General features: G+C 43.1%; 1 protein-coding gene across 1 annotated transcript in view; it reads right to left on the reverse strand.

The window, feature by feature from the left end:
• The window catches only part of LOC147893567 (choline transporter protein 1-like), a 134,222-nt gene that overhangs the window by 13,301 nt on the left and 100,221 nt on the right, over positions 1 to 20,700 (reverse strand). Inside the window, exon 10 of the mRNA XM_087386314.1 lies at positions 16,706 to 16,899. Within this exon, the coding sequence (XP_087242440.1) occupies positions 16,706 to 16,899 (194 nt within the window). The remainder of the gene's footprint in view (positions 1 to 16,705; positions 16,900 to 20,700) is intronic.

The following is a 20,700-nucleotide window of genomic DNA, read 5'->3' on the forward strand; positions in this document are numbered from 1 at the left end:
TCTCTCTTGGGCAGTTCCGGGTCTCTTCACATAGACTTTGTATCGAGAGCGGCAGAGCAAAGTGGTTACCCAAGGAGAGGCACATATGCACACTATGTGACATGCAGGAGGTTGAGACAGAGGAGCATTTCATCTTCAGGTGTCCTGTTTACTATGAGATTTGAGGGCGTTTCTATTGCCTCTTTAGAGATAGTTATGGGGTTTTAGCCCGTTTCCTCTCCTACCCAGACCAGCGGTGTTTGGCTGGTTTCATTCATGAGGTGCTTAGACACCGCAAGAGAATACTCCGAGCATGGAGATAGGAGGAGACTTCTTTCTCAACTGATACCTCTCAGTGCTCTATCACGGAGTTCTTTCAACCAGATCACATAGACCCCCATGAGACGAGACCTCGACATGATCGTGAGCCGGAGCCTGTGACCCGACAAAGGGCTGACAAAGAGCGTTGTCAGTGGCTGGACAGGGCTCTTCTTTATTACAAGGATTATTCCCAGTGGAGGGGTTGACAACGCTCTATTGCTGACCTCATCCATCCTAATGTCCTGCTGGTGATGATGATGATGATGATAATTATGATGATGTTGATGATGATGATGATGCTGAGATTGATATATAGTCGACTATCGACATGACTATGTTGTACTATGTTGTACTTAGGACTTAGTACTGCCATTTTGCATTTTTTGCATTCTGCATTGGTGTGGATGCTCGTTTAGTAGCTCCACTACCACAGCTCATTGTATCCGGTTTTTCACAGTCTCATAGACCCATCGGTCTTCCGAAGACTTTAATAAACTTTCTTTCTTTCTTGTCCCCACATTTTAGTAAAGTTATCTACAATATTGTCTTTATTGTCATAGTGTCACATGTGATGTCACCAAGTGGCACTCTTTCCTCAATAAAATGCTCTTCTACATTAATGTGCCTTATTTGCTAAGGGCTTGAATTAACTGATTATCATACTCATTTACAATTGGCTTTATCTCATCAAAGTGATGTGTCTTTGACAAGAGTCTTTTGAGCCAAATAACTACACATGCTGTTGTGGTTAGGGGATGGTATTTTGCTTTTGTTGATGACAAAAAAATAGTGGACTACTTTTTTGATAGCATGAGATAGCAGTTGGCTAAGAAAAATGCATACTCTAGTATTGAACTTCTTGCGTCATTTTCACTTGCATAGTCATTATCACAATAACCATGCAACCTAGTGTGACTTCCTCCATATTAGATTTCAGATTTTATTTGTATATTTGATGTATGTCAATACTCTTTTATATCCATTCCAATGCGATCACTTTAGATTTTACAAGAACTATGCTCGAATACTGATATACCAAATATCTAGCCCAATTATGGAGAAATAGACCAATACACCAATGAGTTATTTATAGTACTTGTCTTTGAATATTGGATTTTTTTTCTTTGGTTGGTTATAAATTTTGTTCCATGGGAGTAGCTACAAACTTGTACATAAACGTCTTGAATAAGTCGTCCACATATTTGTGTTAACTCATAGAGTATTGTTTACATCCCTCCATTTGAGCCAATAGTTTGTAGATATTAGCCTTGGATATGCACTCAACTTAGAAATCTTTCGGTAACAATGTACTCACATGACCTATAGACGTCCCCAGCTCCACCACGAAGGCTTCAATAGGCTCATCATGTTCTCCTTTCAGTACCCTACACTTGATCACACCACTTTCCCCTTTGCCTACTAGGAAGGCTTTCATCGTCTAGTTTCTATCACCAGCTAAGAAACACAAAGCAAAGGCGTTGCTCATAGCATGCTACTAAAGTCTAAATGTAGGCACAAAAAATATACATACCAATGAATACAACCATTTTGTGCTTCTTAAAAAACAAGCCAGATACCGATCTATATTGATGAATCCATTCATTTCATGCTTTCTTCAAAAAGAAGCCAAATAGCTCCAGGGAATTTTAGGAATTTGTTACATGATAGAAGCCCTTTGCTCGATATGCAGACTAGCTTTGTGCATGGCTAAAGCATCTTTGATAATATATTTTTCTTTTGGGAGGCTTCAAAGTGGGCTATTCATAATGGCTAGTGTTTGGCCATCTTACTCTTGGATTTTGAGGAAGTTTATAACATAGTAGACTTGACTTCTTGGAAGCTACCCTCTTTGAAATGCAAGGCTTTACTTTGGAAGTTTGTGGTTAGGGGAGCTACGAAAGGATCCTTCGAAAGGTCTCTTTATTATAAGTAGTGTCCTATTCCCCCTCCTTTGGTGTTGCCTGGATGGAAAACACTAGGTGGATCTGTATATCCGCATGCCTAAGGGTGCCTATGGTTGCCATCTTGAAAGCTTGGGCCAGCATCGACATTAATCTTTGGAGTATCCCCGTCCTCTCGAGTCTCCAAAAGAGGTTGATAGGAAACCTATCATGTGGAATGACACTATTTTTTATAATCATGGCAAACCTCTAGGGGCTTCTGGTTGCATGCAATGGTTTGGATGGGAGAGAGGCTTTGTTTCTTCTGTCGGCTCTTGAAAGGCTTTCAATATTTTTTGGACAAACATAGATTTTCGATGTTTAGTCACCTCAAACAAAGGGGAAGGAGGATTGAGAAAATTTATGCAGTCTTACCGTAGGGTCCTTATAGATGAGAAACCTCGCCATCATCTTAGATGGATGAGGGATTTTCTGAGAACGGGCAACCCACTTCATATCATAGGCCCCTGGCGAGATATAGATGGGGATTTCTTAATCTTTAATGTGCACCCTCGAGGTAGGTTACCTAGATACACGAGACTATTAGGATTTTGGTGCATGTGGAGTAGGTTTTTTGGCTTCTAGTTGGTATTTAGACCCATGCCCAGAGGCTTCTAGCTGGTATTTGGATGGGAAGGAGGCCTTGTTTCTTCTATAGGCTCTTGAAAGGATTTCAAAAACCTTTTGAATAAACATAGAATCTAGATTCTTAGTCACCTAAGACCAAGGGGAAGGAGGATTGAGACAGGTGAGATGGGACAAAATCTAGAGAAGGAATCTGCTGATCTATTGGAGCTGAATGTGACGGTTTGTTGCCACCACCACGATGTAGAGAAGGTTCCTATTGATCTGTCAGAAGTAAATCTAAAAGTCTATCAACTCCAACTGCAGCCCAAATCTATTGAGGGGCAAAATGGGCTGATGGTACCATTGAAGCACTCTGTCAAAGAGAGACACCACCTAAAGACTTCTAGATCCTTTTCTTCTTGGGGTGATATCTAGCAAAGTGCCAAAAAAGTCTACAAAGCCATAACATTTTTTGTGTTGGCCCGTAATCCTTCAACTCTCCGTCGAAATAAAGAGCCATCTAGCCATTGAAGCCAAATGTGGTGATCACAGATATTAGGGTCAGCAACAATGACCCTAATTCTCAAGACCCCTATGCTGATGATTCTTTCTTTATACTGAAGAACACGCAGAATGATCTTTATGCTTTGATGCAGGCTCTCTGTTTATGGTTTGGCCGCTGGTCTTCATGTAAATTTTCAAAAGTCCAAGCTGCTCCCATTGCATTCTAAAGACTAGCATAGTCTTTTGTGGCCAGGGGAAATCATTCCACCCACTCAAATTGTTTGTCAACTTGGGTACCCTTTGGGATGGGGTCTCACTCGTCGTCAACAAACTGATTGGGTGATGGTCAAGCTTTGGAAAAAGCTAGAATATTGGAAATCGGCAACCTGGCCTTTGCATGTTTGGCTTCGGATAGTGCAGTCTATCCTTGTGGTATATATTCAATTTTATTTGCCTTTGATTCTATTCACCAAAGCAGATCTTGCTTCTTTCATGTCTACCATTATGAAAATCTTCTGGCATTCCAAACATGGCAGAAAAAGTATCAGACTACTTTCAGTGCATCAACTTTGTTCTCCTAAGATGCATGGTGGTTTAAACATCACAAATATCCAGGTGCACATCCTTGCTCACAGGGGAAAAATGTTGCTGCAATTTCTGCAAGGTGATCAGCCTTGGGCCCTTATGATTAAATCTCTAGTCACACATATCAATATTTATACCTTTGGTCACTGGCAAATCAAAGAAGAGAGAGAGAGAGAGAGAGAGAGAGAGAGAGAGAGAGTGTGTGTGTGTGTGAGGTGGAGCCATGGAGAGCCCTGCTACCTCCTCCTCCCTACAGTTTCTCCGTTGCTGTCTGTACCTGACCTGTAGGCGCTTTTACCATCTAATGTTCCTATTCCAACTGTACGGCTACCCGTACAGGCTGTACGGCCAGCCGTACAGCTTGTATGGTCGAATGTTCAGTCCCCACATGCTGCAAATTTCGACTTTCCCTCTTTTTCTGTCCCTAGCCCTTTCGTCTGTACCTTCTTCCCTGTCGTTACAGCTTGTTTCTGTTCCTCCTTTCCCATCTTTTCAGTCGAATGTTCAGTCCCCACATGCTGCAAATTTCGACTTTCCCTCTTTTTCTGTCCCTAGCCCTTTCGTCTGTACCTTCTTCCTTGTCGTTACAGCTTGTTTCTGTTCCTCCTTTCCCATCTTTTCAGTTCCAGCAGCAGTCCTCTTTATCTTTGTCTTTTCCTGATGTATCATCCTCCATTCTCCCTGCTGCTTCGCCAGATGGGTCCTTTGTATGCTCTGCTTCTACTCCTTCTGTGCCTGATCCTCCTGCTCGTGTTTTTAATCGGCGAAAGTGCGGTGGTCTCCTTGCTTCGCGTTTATTCAAATCTGCAAAGCTTGATTTGGCGGATCGTCCTTCTTCCTCCCTCTAGTTGGATCTTCTTCAACAACTATGTGCTGCTTCCGTCATAGATGCTCCCTCCTCGGGTTCTCCTATGGTTTGCTCTTTGGATTCTGCCCTCTTAGTTTCTGGTCTTCGACAGGCTCAACAGTTTGGGATCTGTCTTTATTTTATGGGTAGGATTCTTTCTGCAGCTCAGCTCCGTCGCTGGGCTGAAGTTGCAGTGGGCCCAGATCTTGTTTCTTCCTTTATTTTTATGGGCAAAGGTTTTTATTATGCTCGGGTTTCTTCGACTGAGGTGGTGGACAGCCTTGTCACCCGTGCTGGTGTTCCTGGGGCTGGTTTCTTTGCTTACGTGATGCCTTAGGATCCACTTTTTGATCCGGCTGCTTCTCTTCTCACTCACTATCTAGTTTGGATTACTCTAAAAGCGCTGCCTGTTCCTCTTCTTCCGCATCTTCCTACCCTTGTAGCGCTTTTGGGGAGGCCTCTACATGTTTCAAGACAGGAGTTTCTGCAGGCCACTCGGGATGTTCGCATTTGTATTTTATGGGATATGCTGCAGCCGGTGCCCTCTTCTCTAGATCTAGATTTGGAATTTGTTCATCCTTTGCGGGCTGCAATTTACATCTTTTCCTACAGCTTGTTATCAGTGCCGTCAGGTTGGTCATTTCGCACGGACTTGCCCTTCTGCTGCTAGGACCACTCCTCCTACTCCTTCCTCAGCTGTCAAGATTCCTCTACCTTCTCCTCTGGTTTTTGCTATGGCTTCCCTGGATAAGCCTTCTTTTTTGGCTCAAAAGCAATACTAGAGGAAGGTAGATAAATCCAAGGATGATCTTTTTGTTGCTGCAGCAGTTCAGGCTTCCTCTCCTATTGAGCACTATCAGCCTCTTTCTCCTCAGGATATGGATGTGCCTTTTGAAGAAGGGATTATACAGGATGTTCCTACTACCTCTCAGGTTGATACCCCAACTGAAGCTGACATGATGGGTCATGAGTTATTTGATGCATCTCTTTCGTCAGATGCTCCTTCTTCAGAGAGTATCGATGTTGATCCAGTTCACATGCCTGTGAAGACTGTGCCAGAGTCTATTTCTATTCAGGATGCAGATGTTTCTTTTTCTCTGAAGTCTTTTCATCCTATGTTGCAACAGGTTTTTGACCCTGTAATTCAAAAGTTCAGGCTCCCTGCTTATATTAAAAAGAATCACAAGGGCAAAAAATAGCTGGTTTTTATTGACGATGCAGTTTCTTCACTGCATCTCTTTTTACAAAGCAACAATCTTAAACTGGAGTATGTTGTGTTTGATCCTCCTCCAATTTGATCTTGTAACTTTTTACTTGGCTGCCTCATATGACTTTTGCTCTGAGGCTTTACTTGTAAATTTTTCCTTTGTACTTATTAGTGGGTTTTTACCTCTTTCTGGGGTTTCCCACACAGAAATATAAGATTTCACTTAAAAAAGAGTATGTGTGTGTGTGTGTCAAAGTCTGTGCGTGTGTGTGTGTGTGTGTGGGGGTGTGAGATAGCTATGAATATACGTTCTTCTTAATGAAAGGTTTTTCTACACTTAAAAAATGTGTGTGTTGTGTGTGTGTGTGTGCGTGTGTGTGTGTGTGATGTATACTTCAAAGAGGTGGTGTGTGTGTGTGTGTGTGTGTGAGACAGAGTGAGATTCCGTGCTAGCCCTCGTGCTCCCACACTACAGCTGCTTGTTTCTCCCTCAGTTTGACACCCTCGAGGTTCCTTTTGACATCCGTTTTTTGTCCATACGCTTTGTCAAAAAATCCCCCAAAAACAAAAACAAACAAACAAACAAACAAAAAACGTACTGTCAAAAATCCGTACGATTTTGTCCGTACAGTCAAAAAAGTCCGTACAGTCGGGGAAGTCCGTATAGTTTGCCTATCAGAAAAAAAAAATTACTGTCAAAAATCTGTACGATTTTGTTCGTACGGTCAGAAAATTCCATACAGTTTTGTCCGTACAGTTCGTACAATTTTGTTTGTACAGTCGAGGAAGTCTGTATAGTTTGCTTGTTAGGAAAAAAAAAATTCGTACTGTCAAAAATCTGTACGATTTTGTCCGTACAGCCAGGAAAAAACCGTACAGTTTTGTACCTGTTGTGCTTTCCTCCTTGTAAAGCATTGCTGCTTCCAAGTTGTTTCCTTGAGTCGAATGGCGGATTATTCCTATGAGAAAACCTTTCACAAAGACAAGTCGGTTTCCAACAAGAAACAAAAACAGGTGATGGATTCAGATGATTCCCTTCATGACTGTGCTGAGGCTCAGCTTGTTTATGAGGTTATGCATGAAGGGTTTGAAGACACCCGTAAAGGTTGGAAAGATCCACTTCCCACCACTGGCACTATGGTGGAAGTGGATGACATATTTGATCCAGTTAAGGAGTATGCAAAGCATGCCATTATAATTTTCTTCCCAAGACGGATGCCTGCTACTGCAGATGTTGGGAATTGGTTGACTCGAACCCTGGGTGATTCTTATGTCAAAAAAGTTCATTATGCAGCGAGGGGCTTTTTTGAGATCATCATGGCTGATGAGGAGCACCGTCAGGTTTTGCTAGAGCACTCTCCTCTTTTCTATGGCCAGCAGATGGTCCATGTTCTGCCATGGTCTCCCACCCGGGATTATCAGGCATTGATTCGGCATCGTTGCCCTGTTTGGGTAGAAGTTGTGGATTTTCCTCAATGCTTGTCTTCTCTTCTACCTAAAATTGCAGCTTCCCTCGGTAAGGTGGTATGTCCACCGCGACCCAATGGAAATTCGAATTGCTTCTGCATTTTGTGGGATACAGATCATCCCACTCCAGCTTCATACTCGGTTACTGTGAATAATGTTTCCATGGGGAGTGCGTTTTACAAGCTCAAGTGGGGGCTGTTTGCAGGTGCTTGCTTTGAATGCAAGCAATTTGGGCACATGGCTTCACAATGCCCTTCCCGAGCTCCATGGATGCCAGTGCAAGCTGAAATGGTTCAACCTTTGAATAAGAATGCAAATACCTCTTCTGTGGTCAAAAACAAAGGGGTCAAACAGTTTTTCTCTGTTCAAGACCAAGGCAAAGCCCCAGCTGTCTCACATGGTAATGCTTCTTTTCCTGTGCCTTTGTCCTCTCCACCTCAAGGGAAGGGGGAAAATTTTTTTACTGATGGATAGCAAACTCCTCGCAAAGTGATCTCCCCCAGGCGACCTTTGCCTTCTCGGACTTAGAGTGGTGCATCCTCTCATGGGAAAACACTTGCTGAATACTCTATTGTTGGCTTGACCTAGGCTGCTGTGACTGCAAATCGGACCTTGTTTCCTGAAGAAGAAGTTGCTGCACTTTTGTCCTCTCCTTAGGCTAATGCTTCATCCCAGGGCAGAGGCCCGGACATTGAGGTGGAAATGCAGACGTAGACAGCCTGTTAGTTGCTGTACATACCTGTCCCATAACTGTAAATATGCTTGATCATATGAAGTGTGTTACTCTCAATGTACAGGGAATGTGTGATGGTCGCAAATGGAAACTGGTCTGGATGTATATCAGGCAATTGCAGCCTGATATAATTCCTTTGCAAGAGCATAATCAGCATATGTATGCTGGTCAAATAGGCCATTTTGCTGGTTATGATATCTTCTATGTTGGAGAGCACTCCTTTTCTCGTGTGGCTTTTCTAGTAAAGCACGACCTTCAACCTGTTGTGGCTCTCAATGATCGCCATGGTAGATGGATTATTGTTCAATGCCTTGTTCAAGGGGAAATTTTCGAATTTGCATCCGTTTATGCCCCCCAGTCTTCTCGTGATAGAGCTTTGATCTGGGCTGCCATGCATACTTATCCATGGCGACAACATGCCTTCATTTGTGGTGACTTTAATAATGCCCCTCAATCGGGTGACAACACCTCAGGCCACACTCATATGTTGGCTTCTGAAACACAGGCATGGTCTGATTTTTTGCTTCAGTTGCGCCTGGTTGATCTCTGGAAGGAATTACAGCCCATGCTTTCGGGTTATACCTTTCAGCATAATGCTCAATCTTCTTATCGGGCACGCTTGGACAGATGGTATCAAATTGATCCACAGCATTGTGATGCCTTTACTTATCAAATTTGGGTTGATCATGCTTTCACACATTCGGATCATGCTCCTCTTTGGTTGAGGCTTTCCTTACATGACTTTCCACTAACAGATTGCCTTGCCGAAGGCTTTTGCTGATTAATAATAGTTATCTGGAGCATGCTGACTTTAAAGCCTTGGTCTCTGATGCTATTCAGCCTCTCTCTCGTTAGATACGCATTGGTTTGGATTATTCCTGGCAGGCTTTTGTTGCTCGGATGCAAGCAGTTATTCGAGATTATGGCAAATCCTATATGCAAGCCACAAGGGAGACTGTAGCAATCTTCAATTCTCTCTTCAATCTAATGATCGCAGAAAGCTTGCTAAATGGGAAACTCGATCCAGACAACCGGCATTTTTGGATAAAGGCTGCTCTTCCAAGCAATTTTTTAAGAGTTTGCACTACAAAAGACAAGCTGCCAATATCTGTCGGATCCAGATGCCTAATGGTTCTTGGTCAACATCTCGTTCAGAGCTTGCTGATTTATGTGTGCAGCACTTCTCCACTCATTTTGGGCATCTGGATACTCTTTCTCCTCGGGTCGTGTCTGCACGTCAGCTTCTTTTGCAGCATATTCATCCAATTCTGTCTTATGCTCAGGCTTTGGAACTCAAACATCTCTTCACTGAAAGGGAATTATCTGATGCACTGAGATCCTGTGGCAGATGCAAATCTCCAGGATGGGATGGTCTCACTGTTGAATTTTTTCTTGCATTCTGGGATCTTCTTAAATTCACCTTGCTGCAAATGGTAAACACAGCATGGCAAAATCAGCAGATGCCTTTGTCATGGAAAAAGGGTCTTCTCACGCTGATTCCAAAAAAGCAGCTATGTGATTCACTGGGTGATTGGAGGCCAATCATGCTCATGCCAGTCATTTACAAGATCATTGCCAAAATGGTGGTTGATCGGATTAAAGGTTATTTGCATGATGGGTTGCATCCCTCCCAATATGGCTTTGTTCCACGCCGCCATATCACAGATAACATTGCCAACGCTTATATTGGGATTGAATATGCCAAATACACGCAGAAGGATGTTCTACTCTTGCAGGTAGATATTGCAAAAGCCTTTGACACAGTTCAATGGGATTTCATCTCGCAAACTATGCGAGCTTTGGGGTTTGGACAAAAAATGCGGCAGGTTATTTACTGGCTTTACAGAGATAGCAATGCGGCTTGCATTATCTCTGGGGATATCTCTGATGAGTGGACTCTTCGTTGTTCGGTCCGCCAGGGATGCCCTCTCAGTGCTTTACTGTATGCCATTGCTACTCATCCTATGCTGCAATATATTGATCATCTTGTGGCTACAGGATCACTTCATGGCTTGGAATTGGATGCTAATCGCAGCATGGTTGCTCAAGCTTATGCTGATGATTCTTTCTTTACCCCGAAGAATACACCCCATGATCTTGGTGCCTTGATGCAGGCCCTCTCTATTTATGGTTTGGCAGATGGTCTTCATGTTAATTTTCAGAAGTCTAAGCTGCTCCCTTTGCATTCCAAAGACTGGCATAGTCTATTATGGCCCGGGGATATCATTCCACCCACTCAGTTTGTTCGTCTCTTGGTTACCCTTTGGGGTGGGAACTCACTCGCCGACAACAAACTGATTGGGTTTTGGTTAAGCTTCGGAAAAAGCTTGAGTATTGGAAACTAGCAACCTGGCCTTTGCACATTCGTCTTCGAATAGTGCAGTCCATCCTTGTGGCATATATTCAATTTTACTTGCCATTGATCATGTTCACTAAGTCAGATCTTACATCTTTCATGTCTGTCTTTATGGAACTCTTCTGGCGATCCAAACATGGCGGAAAAAGTCTCAGGCTGCTTTCGATGCATCACATTTGTTCTCCCAAGATGCATGGTGGATTGAACATCACGGATATTCATGTGCATACTCTTACCCACAGGGGGAAAATGTTGCTGCAATTTCTGCAAGATGATCAGCCTTGGGCTCTTATGATTAGGACTCTGGTCACTCATATCAGTATTTCTGCGTTTGGTCATTGGCAACTCGATCACTGGGATTTCTTTTTTGGCTGCACTGATGGCACTTTGCCTGGATGCCCTTTTGTCTCCCGCTTGCTTCTTGACTGGAAGCATGTTCTTTCTCATCTGGAATGGAATGGACGGCAATCTTTGCTTGGGAATTCTTTGAGAGCTGAAAGCATTCACTGGTCGAAAGTCTTTCACAACCTCCCTTGGCTTTACAGGAACCTCGGCGTTCCTACTTTGTCTCGTTTAAAGGCATCATCTCGGTTGCTGATGTTATAGATGATGCTGGTACTGTGCTCCCCTTTTCTCTAGCAGCCACTACATATGGATTGGGCTCTCATTATCGTCCTTTGTGCCGACAAATTACTTCTATGCTTTCGCCCTTTGTTCCGATTCCTCCTTTGGAACTCCAGGACCGACTGGAAGATTGGACTTTGACTTCTCCAAGGTCCTCTTCTCGTCCTTTGAGGCTATATCTCAGATTACTGTACCTGCATTGTATAAAATCCTTTTGCCTCAACCTTGGGTTTCGGAGAGAGGTGATTCTGTTCGGAGGAAAAGATTACAGCAACTTTGGACCTATAAAGTACCGCTTTGGCAATAGGTTTTCTTTTGGCGAGTTCTTTTGGGAGTGTTTCCATCTGGACAGCTATTAGCTCATCGACACATTGCTCCTACACTTTGCCATAGATGTTCTGCTTCTTCGAAGACTGTGCCTCACTTGTTTTGGCATTGTCCGTGCTCTCGTGAGTTTTTTGATCTGCTTCGACAGCACTTGCGAGCGAGATTCCCATCTGTTCCTTTTGGGAAGTTCTTCTGGCTATTTGGGTTTCATCCATCCAGACCGGAGTTTCATCTTTTCTTCGTTTGGGTTCGCTACTGGGCACTATGGACTTTATGGACATATAGGAATTGTAAAGTCTTTGGTGATCCTACTTTCTCTCTGTTTGGCTTTTTTAGGCATTCTCTGCAGCAATCTTTCTTTGATTGCTTGCAGAGCATATACTGAAATTTTCAGTTGATGTAATTGTAGCACCTTTTTTTGAGGTTGCTACTCATATAATATAATCAATCAAAGATTTCACCCAAAAAAAAAAAAGTGTGTGTGAGAGAGAGAGAGTCTATGAGAGAGTTTGAGTGAGAGCTTAAGGGAGTGTGTAAGAGAGTGTGTGAGTGAGTGTAAGAGATGTGAATAGTCAGCATGAGTGCAGCAGTAGAAGGGAGCAAAGAGGGAGGTGGGGGAGGCGAAGGGGAGGCAAAGCGGAGGCAGGAGGCAGCGGAGACACGGAGGTGAGGAGCAACGGGGAAGGGGAGACAAGGAGGCAGCAGGAGAGGCATGGAAGGGAGGAGTAGCAAGGGAGGAGAAGGATTGTGGGAGACAGCAGGGGAGAGGAGGGAGATGGAAGCAGTTGCCAATACAGAGGGAGGGAGGGGAAGGGACAGCAATAGGCAGGGGTAAGGGGGAGGGAGTTGTTGCTCCAACTCTCATAGAAGAAAATCTGCCTCCCCTCCCCTCCCTCCCTCGCCATCCCTCCCCCTCCCCCCCGCTCTCCTCTCCCTCCCTTGCTGCCACTACTCCCCCTCCTCCCCCATTGCCTCCCTGTCCCCCCTGCACCTTCCCCTCAACCTCCCTTGCTGTCCTTTCCCCCCCTGCCCGTCCTCCTCATCCTCTCTCTCCTTTCAACCCCTCCCTTCCCACCCCTCTCAACCCCTCCCTTCTCATCTTTCTCCTCTCTCGGCCCCTACTTTCATTGTTCTTTTTTATCTCAATTGATGGATGGATCTCCGCCCTCTCCCTTGCTCCTTCGCTTCCTCCCTTGTATTTGGAGCTCCTCATTGGAAAAACTTTCTTTTAGCTTTCTACATTCCACCTCCCCTCAGCTTTCTCCCTTGCTGCCACCCCCCATCCTCCCTCGCTGCCTCCCCCGCCCCTTCCCCTCAACCTCTCTTGCTGCCCCTATTCCCCTACCCCTCCCTCTCAACCTCTCTCCCCTCTCATCCCCTCCCTTCATCCTACTCTTTTATCTCCAATAACAGACTCCATTTTGTTTGAACCAGCCTTCCATATTTGATTGGTGAATGGCTACCAATTCAGTCAATCCTCGTCCATTTTGATTGGCCGCAAGAACATGCATATTCTCTAAAGACAAGTTGTTGCAGCTTCAAAAGGATGTGGAGTGTGAGAGCTCCATCACCCTCTTTACACACATCCATGGGTCTCACCCTTTTAGGACTCAAGTCAGGGACTAGACGCTTGCTGCCTTATCTCTAGACCTCACCTCCCACCTTTTGGGCATTCAATCAATGGGCCAGCTTTCTTTCAAGCAGTTTTTTTTTTGTTAGCGCAGATTCTTTCAATCAATTTTCAATCTCTGAGAGCTACGAGTACAATGCTCCAGGCTAGCTCCTTGGTTTAAGCTGGTCCTCAATGACTTCGTTCTTGGTGCAAGTAGGGGTCCTACCCAATCCTGAATTCTCCTTGGGCATCAAGGTAAGAGCTTGCATTTTAGTTCCAGATTATTTTCTCCACTCTGTGGTCGGACATGGCATCATCACACCCTTTACAACACAATGGATTTTACTTCGTATTGGTGGACATAAGGTTGGTCTTCTCAACCTACATGCCCTAACAACAGCGATAAATGTGTCTTTCTTTCTTGGGCCCCAATTGCAAATTCATGGATTATTGGAGGTGACTTCAATATGGTGGAGTTGCCTATAGATAAAAAAGGGGGAACTCTCCCTTGAGAGAGCAGCTTGGAATGATTCCCTTTTCCATTTTAGTGGCAGACATTCTTCTGGGGCAAATGTTGCTTTTCACACTTTGCCTCACTCGCTCCTATTCTCATGGTCCAACGAGAGACATGACATGCCCATCCATGCGTGGATTGATAGATTTTATGTTGATGATTGGCCAGATAGGGGTGGGTTTGTTTGCATTTCACCAGGGGTTTCCACCTCAGATCACTTTCCAGTGGTTTTGATGATTTCTAAGTCTTGCTTGAGAGCTTGTTTTGCCAATGTCAAGATTTTGAATGCTTTGTATGCAAAGGAGGGCCTCACAAACACAATGTTGCAGATTTGGACCTCTCATATGCACGGCAAAGTGCCATCTCCTTCAATTGTGATAGCATCCCTCTCTGGTATTAGTGAATTTTATCATTCCATTTCTAGTACTGGGAGACACGAGATTTTCAAACGAGAGGTTGGCCTTTGTCAAGAGGTTGGCATTGGCCTTTGTCAGAGTTATCAACCACATAAAGAGAAGAGTAGAAATGGCCTACAGATGCTCGGATTTAGGAACATCTTGCTACAAGCAAGGGATCATCAACAAGTTCTTTTGGATCAGAGAGTAGAGTATGCTTTTCTTGCATGGGATTCATTTTGGACTCACATGGGAGGACTCAGTAAACACTTCTCCACTCTTGCGAGTCACAAGGGAGAAGTCAATAAACACTTCTTCTCTACTCTTGGGAGTCATTTTGGACTCACATGGAAGAAGTCAATAAACATTTATTCTTCACTCTTGGCCCGAAACATGGTAGAGAAAGTTTTCTCAACTTATTGACTATGACGGGGTTTTCCAATCACATGTTGATGCCTTCTTACATATTACTTCTTATTTTTAGGCCTCCCTTCTTTCTACAAATCCTAACGTACCTACCAGAAATGATGCCAAACAGAGTTTGGCAAGCCATTCCAGCATTGGTGAAACCAGATATGAGATTCTTACTTGATGCACCTTTTACCCATCTAGAATTTAGGACTGCACTTTTGGCCCTTCACAATGGCAAGTGTCCACGCTCAGATGGGTTGACACCCTCCTTCATTTCCATGATTGGGAACCATGCTCCTCAACCCTATAGGGTGTTTGGGATTCTAATACTATGCTGGATTCATGTACAAAGGGTCTCATTCATCTTCTTTTTGGTATTGCGGTGTCGCCAGGCCCTAGCCATGGGTTGAACTCACGCACACTCAGGGTCTCATTCATCTTATCCCAAAAGGGAGGGGAGTGTAGAAATCTAGTGTCTTAATGGAGACCAATCACTCTTCTGGGCACACACTTTCTATTAGACTTGGCAAAAACTATTAGTTTGTGATTGCAGCTCTTTCTTCCAAATCTAATTGATGATATGCAAATGGGCTTTGTGCATGGCCGAAGCATTTTTTATAATATTTTTTCCTTTTGGGAGGTTTGCAATGCACTATGTAGAGTAGCCAGGAACTAGCCATTCTACTCTTAGATTTTGAGAAAGCCTATGACAAAGTGGATTCAGGTTTGTTGGAGGGTACCTTCTACACTTTGACTTTTAAAATGCTTGGATCAGAAACCAAGTGCTTATAGAGGAGAGATTATATCAGTCCATCAAGGATGCTTGGATCAGAAACCTAGTGCTTATAGAGGACAGAGATTTTAGATTTCCAAATCAGTCCATCAAGGATGCATTCTTGCCCCTTTCTTGTACTTATTTGTGGCTGAAGTCATGGGCATCTCTTTGAGATCTCAAGCTGACATCATTTGGGTGACATGTCTCCCATGATGTAGGATGATGAGACTCTTGGATAGTGATCTTGTTGATGACACTGCTATTTTTTTGGAGACCTTGCATCTTTTAAGGCAAACTTGGGTTTATTTTGTTTTGCAACAAGTGCACATATCAATTGGAATAAATCAAATGGCTTCTGGATTAGCAATGAGGACACCTAGATTGGGGGGCTGAATTTGGTTTCGCTTGGATTCAAATACGTTTGTTTCAAACATTATGGGTGCCAGTTTTTGGTGTGGGTATCTCTCCTTTGCACTGGTTTGCTCCTGTGTTGGAGAGTATCAGGAGAAAACTCCTCTTTTGGAGTTTTGATAGGCAGTCTGTCATGTGGAATGACAACATACTTGATGATCATGGTAGACCTCTTGGTACTTTTGGTTACATGCAATGGTTTAGGTGGGAGAGAGGGCACACTTCCTTTGTGGGTTCTTAGAAGGAATTCAAAAACCTTCTGGATAATCGTAAGCCTTAGTTGGTAAGTCACCTCAGAGGAATCGATAGAAGAATTGAGTAGATTAATGCAGCCCTATCCTTGGATTGGGTTTTCACAAATGGTAGGCCTTACCATCGCTCTGAGGCCTTTACAAGCTCAAGTACCCCACTCCATGTCATAGGGCTTCGATGAGGTTCAAAAATGGGGATGCCTTGGTTCAGTTGATGCATTCTCCCTTCTACTCCAACAGTAGCTTTTGCAAGCCTTGCAAGCACTATCTAAATTTTAATGGATTGAGGAATCAGTTGTTTGTAACTAGTGCCTTCTCTAAGACTACCTTAGCAGCAAGCTAGACCCTTAAGACATCGACAACAAATGGCCAATCTCTTCCTTACTTTCGTTCCCTAGTGGATATTTAATCATTAAATGGTTTTTCAAAAGGATTAATGCGAGTGTCATTTTTGCACATAATTCTGTAGATTACCTCCCCTTGCACCCTATAAGATATGACGTAAATCTTTAATGAAGTTACAAAAGCACATGATTAGCCATTTCCAACAATATCTCTATGGTATGATGATGATGAGTTTTTAAATTTTAGATTTGAAGTCTCCTAGAATGAGCAAGCCGCTTGCGGATCTGGTCGTTCCATTTTCAAGAAGGCCTAAATGTTGGAAACACTTATGGGTGATATCAATCGAGAACAAGGGAGCTAAAAAGTAGGAAGCGAGATATAGAGGGATAAATTGATACTAGAAGTGCATGTGGAATCTACTATGCTATTATTATCTACAATATTTTATTTATTTAACATGTTGAGCCACGAATAATTTAATTTATACACACATATAATAGTCCAATTTTATGTGCAAGAAACAGATATCGGTACCTGCTTTAAGATAACAAAATATTGTATAGCCACAAGATACAATATCTGCAAGAATTATAGAGCTCCAAATGACTATTTTTGCATAGCTTCGAAGAGCTCCCATCCAAATAAGTGAGAACAATAAACCAGCTACAACTCCACAAGACAAAAGGATCGCCCATCCATTCATTATGTCTATAACATAGTCTCGGAGCCTGAGATCCAATAGTCTAATTATAAATTTTTCTTATGTAAAATGTAGGTGAATTTTGTATATCAAGACCTAGTTTCTCTACATGGAACTCTTGGTTACGGCTTTCTCATATCTTATTTGAAATACAAAAGGCCATCAAGTTTTTTATTCACTAAACATCTTACGACATTTCCCTCATCTCCCTCATCTAAGATTTAATGTTGCACATGGGCGCAATGGGAAATGAGATAGTTTAAAAATAAATGTCCCTATGTAATGTAATTATGAATACATTTCCTTGTGTTTCCATGCATCTTCTGTACAACCCATTTCAATTTATTTTGATCTTGGAGACGCTTTTCCAAAATATGAGAAATATTATGTAATACAAATGTGGTGTTGCATTTCCCAAATGAAAATGAGATTTTAAAAATGGATGCAAAGATCAAAGCAGCCTCCAATCTTAGTTTAGTACAACGGTTATTAGCCGTACGCTTTTAAAACTCATTTTCAAGTTGGAACTGAGAGACACATACCACGTGGCATTTAGCACAATCAACAAGAGGCATATAGGGGACTTAGTGCATGCATATAAGATCTATTCTATTGAATGATGGACATTAGAGATTGGTTGGCTTCTTTACAGGGGTTTGTACTCCAAAAATATTAACCTACCAAAAAGGCCAATGGCATCTTTCCCCTTGACTCGTGTGCTACTTTGTTGCGATGGTCTATGATAGTGTCTATGCTAACATTAACATCTACAAATTTTCACAAGGAGTAGGATCGTGACAAATCAATGCATCACACAAAATCTCATTCCTCCCACTTTCTACCATGTCTCTTGCTTAAGTCCACAAGGTTCTTCTTCCCCTATACCTTGACACACTCAATTCCTTCTTTTTGGGACACACTCACTCTCACCTATTTATGGTCAAAAGAAACTTCTCTCTCGTTGCCAAGGGGGGATTATTTTGCACTCCCATTAGTCATTCATTCACTCCCTTGCCAAGCCTCATCTGTTGAGTTGTTGCTTCACTGCTCTTACTCCTGTGTACCTTTGATAACTTGCATGTGCCAAAGGGACGTTGCCATAGATGCCATCTTTGGGTGCTACTCCAACTACATGTTAGATGATTTGACTCCTCCTGGTACTGCTTTGATGATCCCTTGTGGCACTCTTACCTTATCAAGGATGCTCTAATTCCTCCTTGGGTTGATTTCTATTCCTCCTTAGAGGAATCGCCTTGTAGGGTTTTGTCAATGTGATACCACTCCTACTTCTCAGTCCATACTCGCACCTACATCATGGGTGGACATGAGTTTGGAGATCTTGTGAGCATCACTGCCTAGCATATTTGGAGATCCAAATGTACTAACTTGCACGTGCCAGAGGGACGTTGCCATAGATGCCATCTCTGGGTGCTACTCCAACTACATGTTAGATCATTTCTACTCCAACTACATGTTAGATGATTTGACTCCTCCCGGTACTGCTTTGATGATCCCTTGTGACACTCTTACCTTATCAAGGATGTTCTAATTCCTCCTTGGGTTGATTTCTATTCCTCCTTAGAGGAATCATCTTGTAGGGTTTTGTCAATGTGATACCACTCCTTCTCAATCCATACTCGCACCTACATCATGGGTGGACATGAGTTTGGAGATCTTGTAAGCATCACTGCCTAGCATATCCAAATGTACTAAACACACCCAATGGCTAGTATCTAGACAGACTTTGTACATATTGCCTAAGCCTAGGGACTACAAACTATGCATGAAAGACCACACATAGAGAGAACTAAATTGTAGATAAAGCTCAATAGAAGATGTCATTTCCAAAGCAGAGGTCCCCTTCAAATACAAGCATGGCCAATTCTCCAAGGCCTCTCCATACCCCTCACATGTGGGATAACTATTTCTATGCCACATGGCACTCTCCTCCTTAATCCCCATGAAGGCCTCTTCCACTCTGTTCTCCACAAAGGCCTATAGTTTCCCTCAGCACTTAGTTATTCACTGTACATCCATCTTTGCCTCACATACCATGAATGGAAAGTAGTCTTTCTCATGTCAAAACATATATATATATGGGGTGCTCTGGAAGATATAGGCCTCATTTTTTGCCAGTACCCCATACAAAGTGCACCCACGTGCGCACACCCTGACACACTTTTTGGGTGTGAAAGCAAAGTTCTAATTAATCAGCTAAAAGTACGATATAAAGATGTGAGTCTTTGTGGAAGACATACACTATTCAGAAACAGTGATAGAACACCTTCAACTGATCATGAAGGAGCTCCCCAAGATTATGGCAACCTTGGAGAGACAGAAGAAGAGATCTCCTAAAGTAGTGAAGTAAGAGAAATCAGCAGCTTTCAAAATAAGAAGATTTCAGGCCCTATAGATGGTCTAGAGAGCCCAAAATCTCGTCCAAATAACCAAAAGGTGTATAATCTGGTGGCAAAACCATGGAAAACAGCCAAAAGGCTTGACTGAATCTTTGACATGGGAATTTGATGCATAAACGTGTTGAAATATCAAGAAGAAACTGACGTGCAGAGGGGGAAAATGAACTGTTTCCTGTGCTTCGAGAGCATCTTCTACAATCCGGTGCTGCAACGTGCCTGCGGGCTAGGAAAACCCCAACTGGCAAAGCTCCCACAACACATCTCCAGAGAAAGATCTTTTGCTTAAGAGGAAGAATGAGAGCACATTACGCCTCCACCCTTCAGGCTCATTTTGATGCCATACGCGACTGCCATGTTGTTGAATCCAGGATGCTTTTACACCAAAAAGGAAAGGCATAGAAAAGGGGTGGAGATGAGGCCTCCCTGAAACAGATGACCAATCATTTAGTCTCTCTTGACTTTGAAGAGGATGCACGGGCTATAATGGGGCAAGCAAGTCCACCAAAGTATTCCAAATATGCCTATGATGCATACCGAATCCATGTCATCTAAGGGAAGGAGAATAGCATGCCATACAGGCTGTAATGTGGAAAGCAAGTCCGCCAATGTATTCCGAATATGCCTCGCTTCAGGGAAGGAGAGTAACTACACCATCTATTCTACTCAACTCATGTGCGTCAAGGAAATAAGATCTATGGGCCATAGAAAAGGGGTGGAGATGCGGCCTCCCTGAAACAGATGACCAATCATTTAGTCTCTCTTGACTTTGAAGAGGATGCACAGGCTGTAATGGGGCAAGCAAGCCCACCAATGTATTCCAAATATGCCTATGATGCATACAGAATCCATGTCATGTCAGGGAAGGAGAGTAGCATGCCATACGGGCTGTAATGTGGAAAGCAAGTCCACCAATGTATTCCAAATATGCCTCGCTTCAGGGAAGGAGAGTAACTACACCATCTATTCTCGTCAAGGAAATAAGATCGATGGGGCTCTAAAGCAGCCAGAGGATCTAGAAACACCCTACTCCAATGAATGCTTTAAAGTCACAAGGAATTACCAAGCGGTGCACCTTCCATGCCAATGCAAGTATTTTAGAAGAACTTGCCAAGCCTGAATCAACCTGGTGATACATGGCCAACCTGGGATTCGTCCTCTGACCCTTCCAAAAACTATTTCTGTGTAAGAAATAGAGCAGTGTCCAAAAGCTCTGTTTCGCATGGCTTTCACCAAGTGAGAAAGCATAATGGTCTAAGGTTGTCGTTGACGTAGAAATTCTAAAAAAGGGTGCTTTTCCAAGCAATGAGATGTACATGAATGCCAAGTATCTTCAGTCCACCGTGCATCTTTGGAGTGCAAACCAATTCCTTTTTGAGAAGACGGAGAGGTTTGCGATCCGTACTTGTAAGCCA

Source organism: Dipteris shenzhenensis, chromosome 15, assembly GCF_047967505.1.
Source record: "Dipteris shenzhenensis isolate YYH24624 ecotype China chromosome 15, Dip_SZ_1.0, whole genome shotgun sequence".
Taxonomy (NCBI): Eukaryota; Viridiplantae; Streptophyta; class Polypodiopsida; order Gleicheniales; family Dipteridaceae; genus Dipteris; species Dipteris shenzhenensis.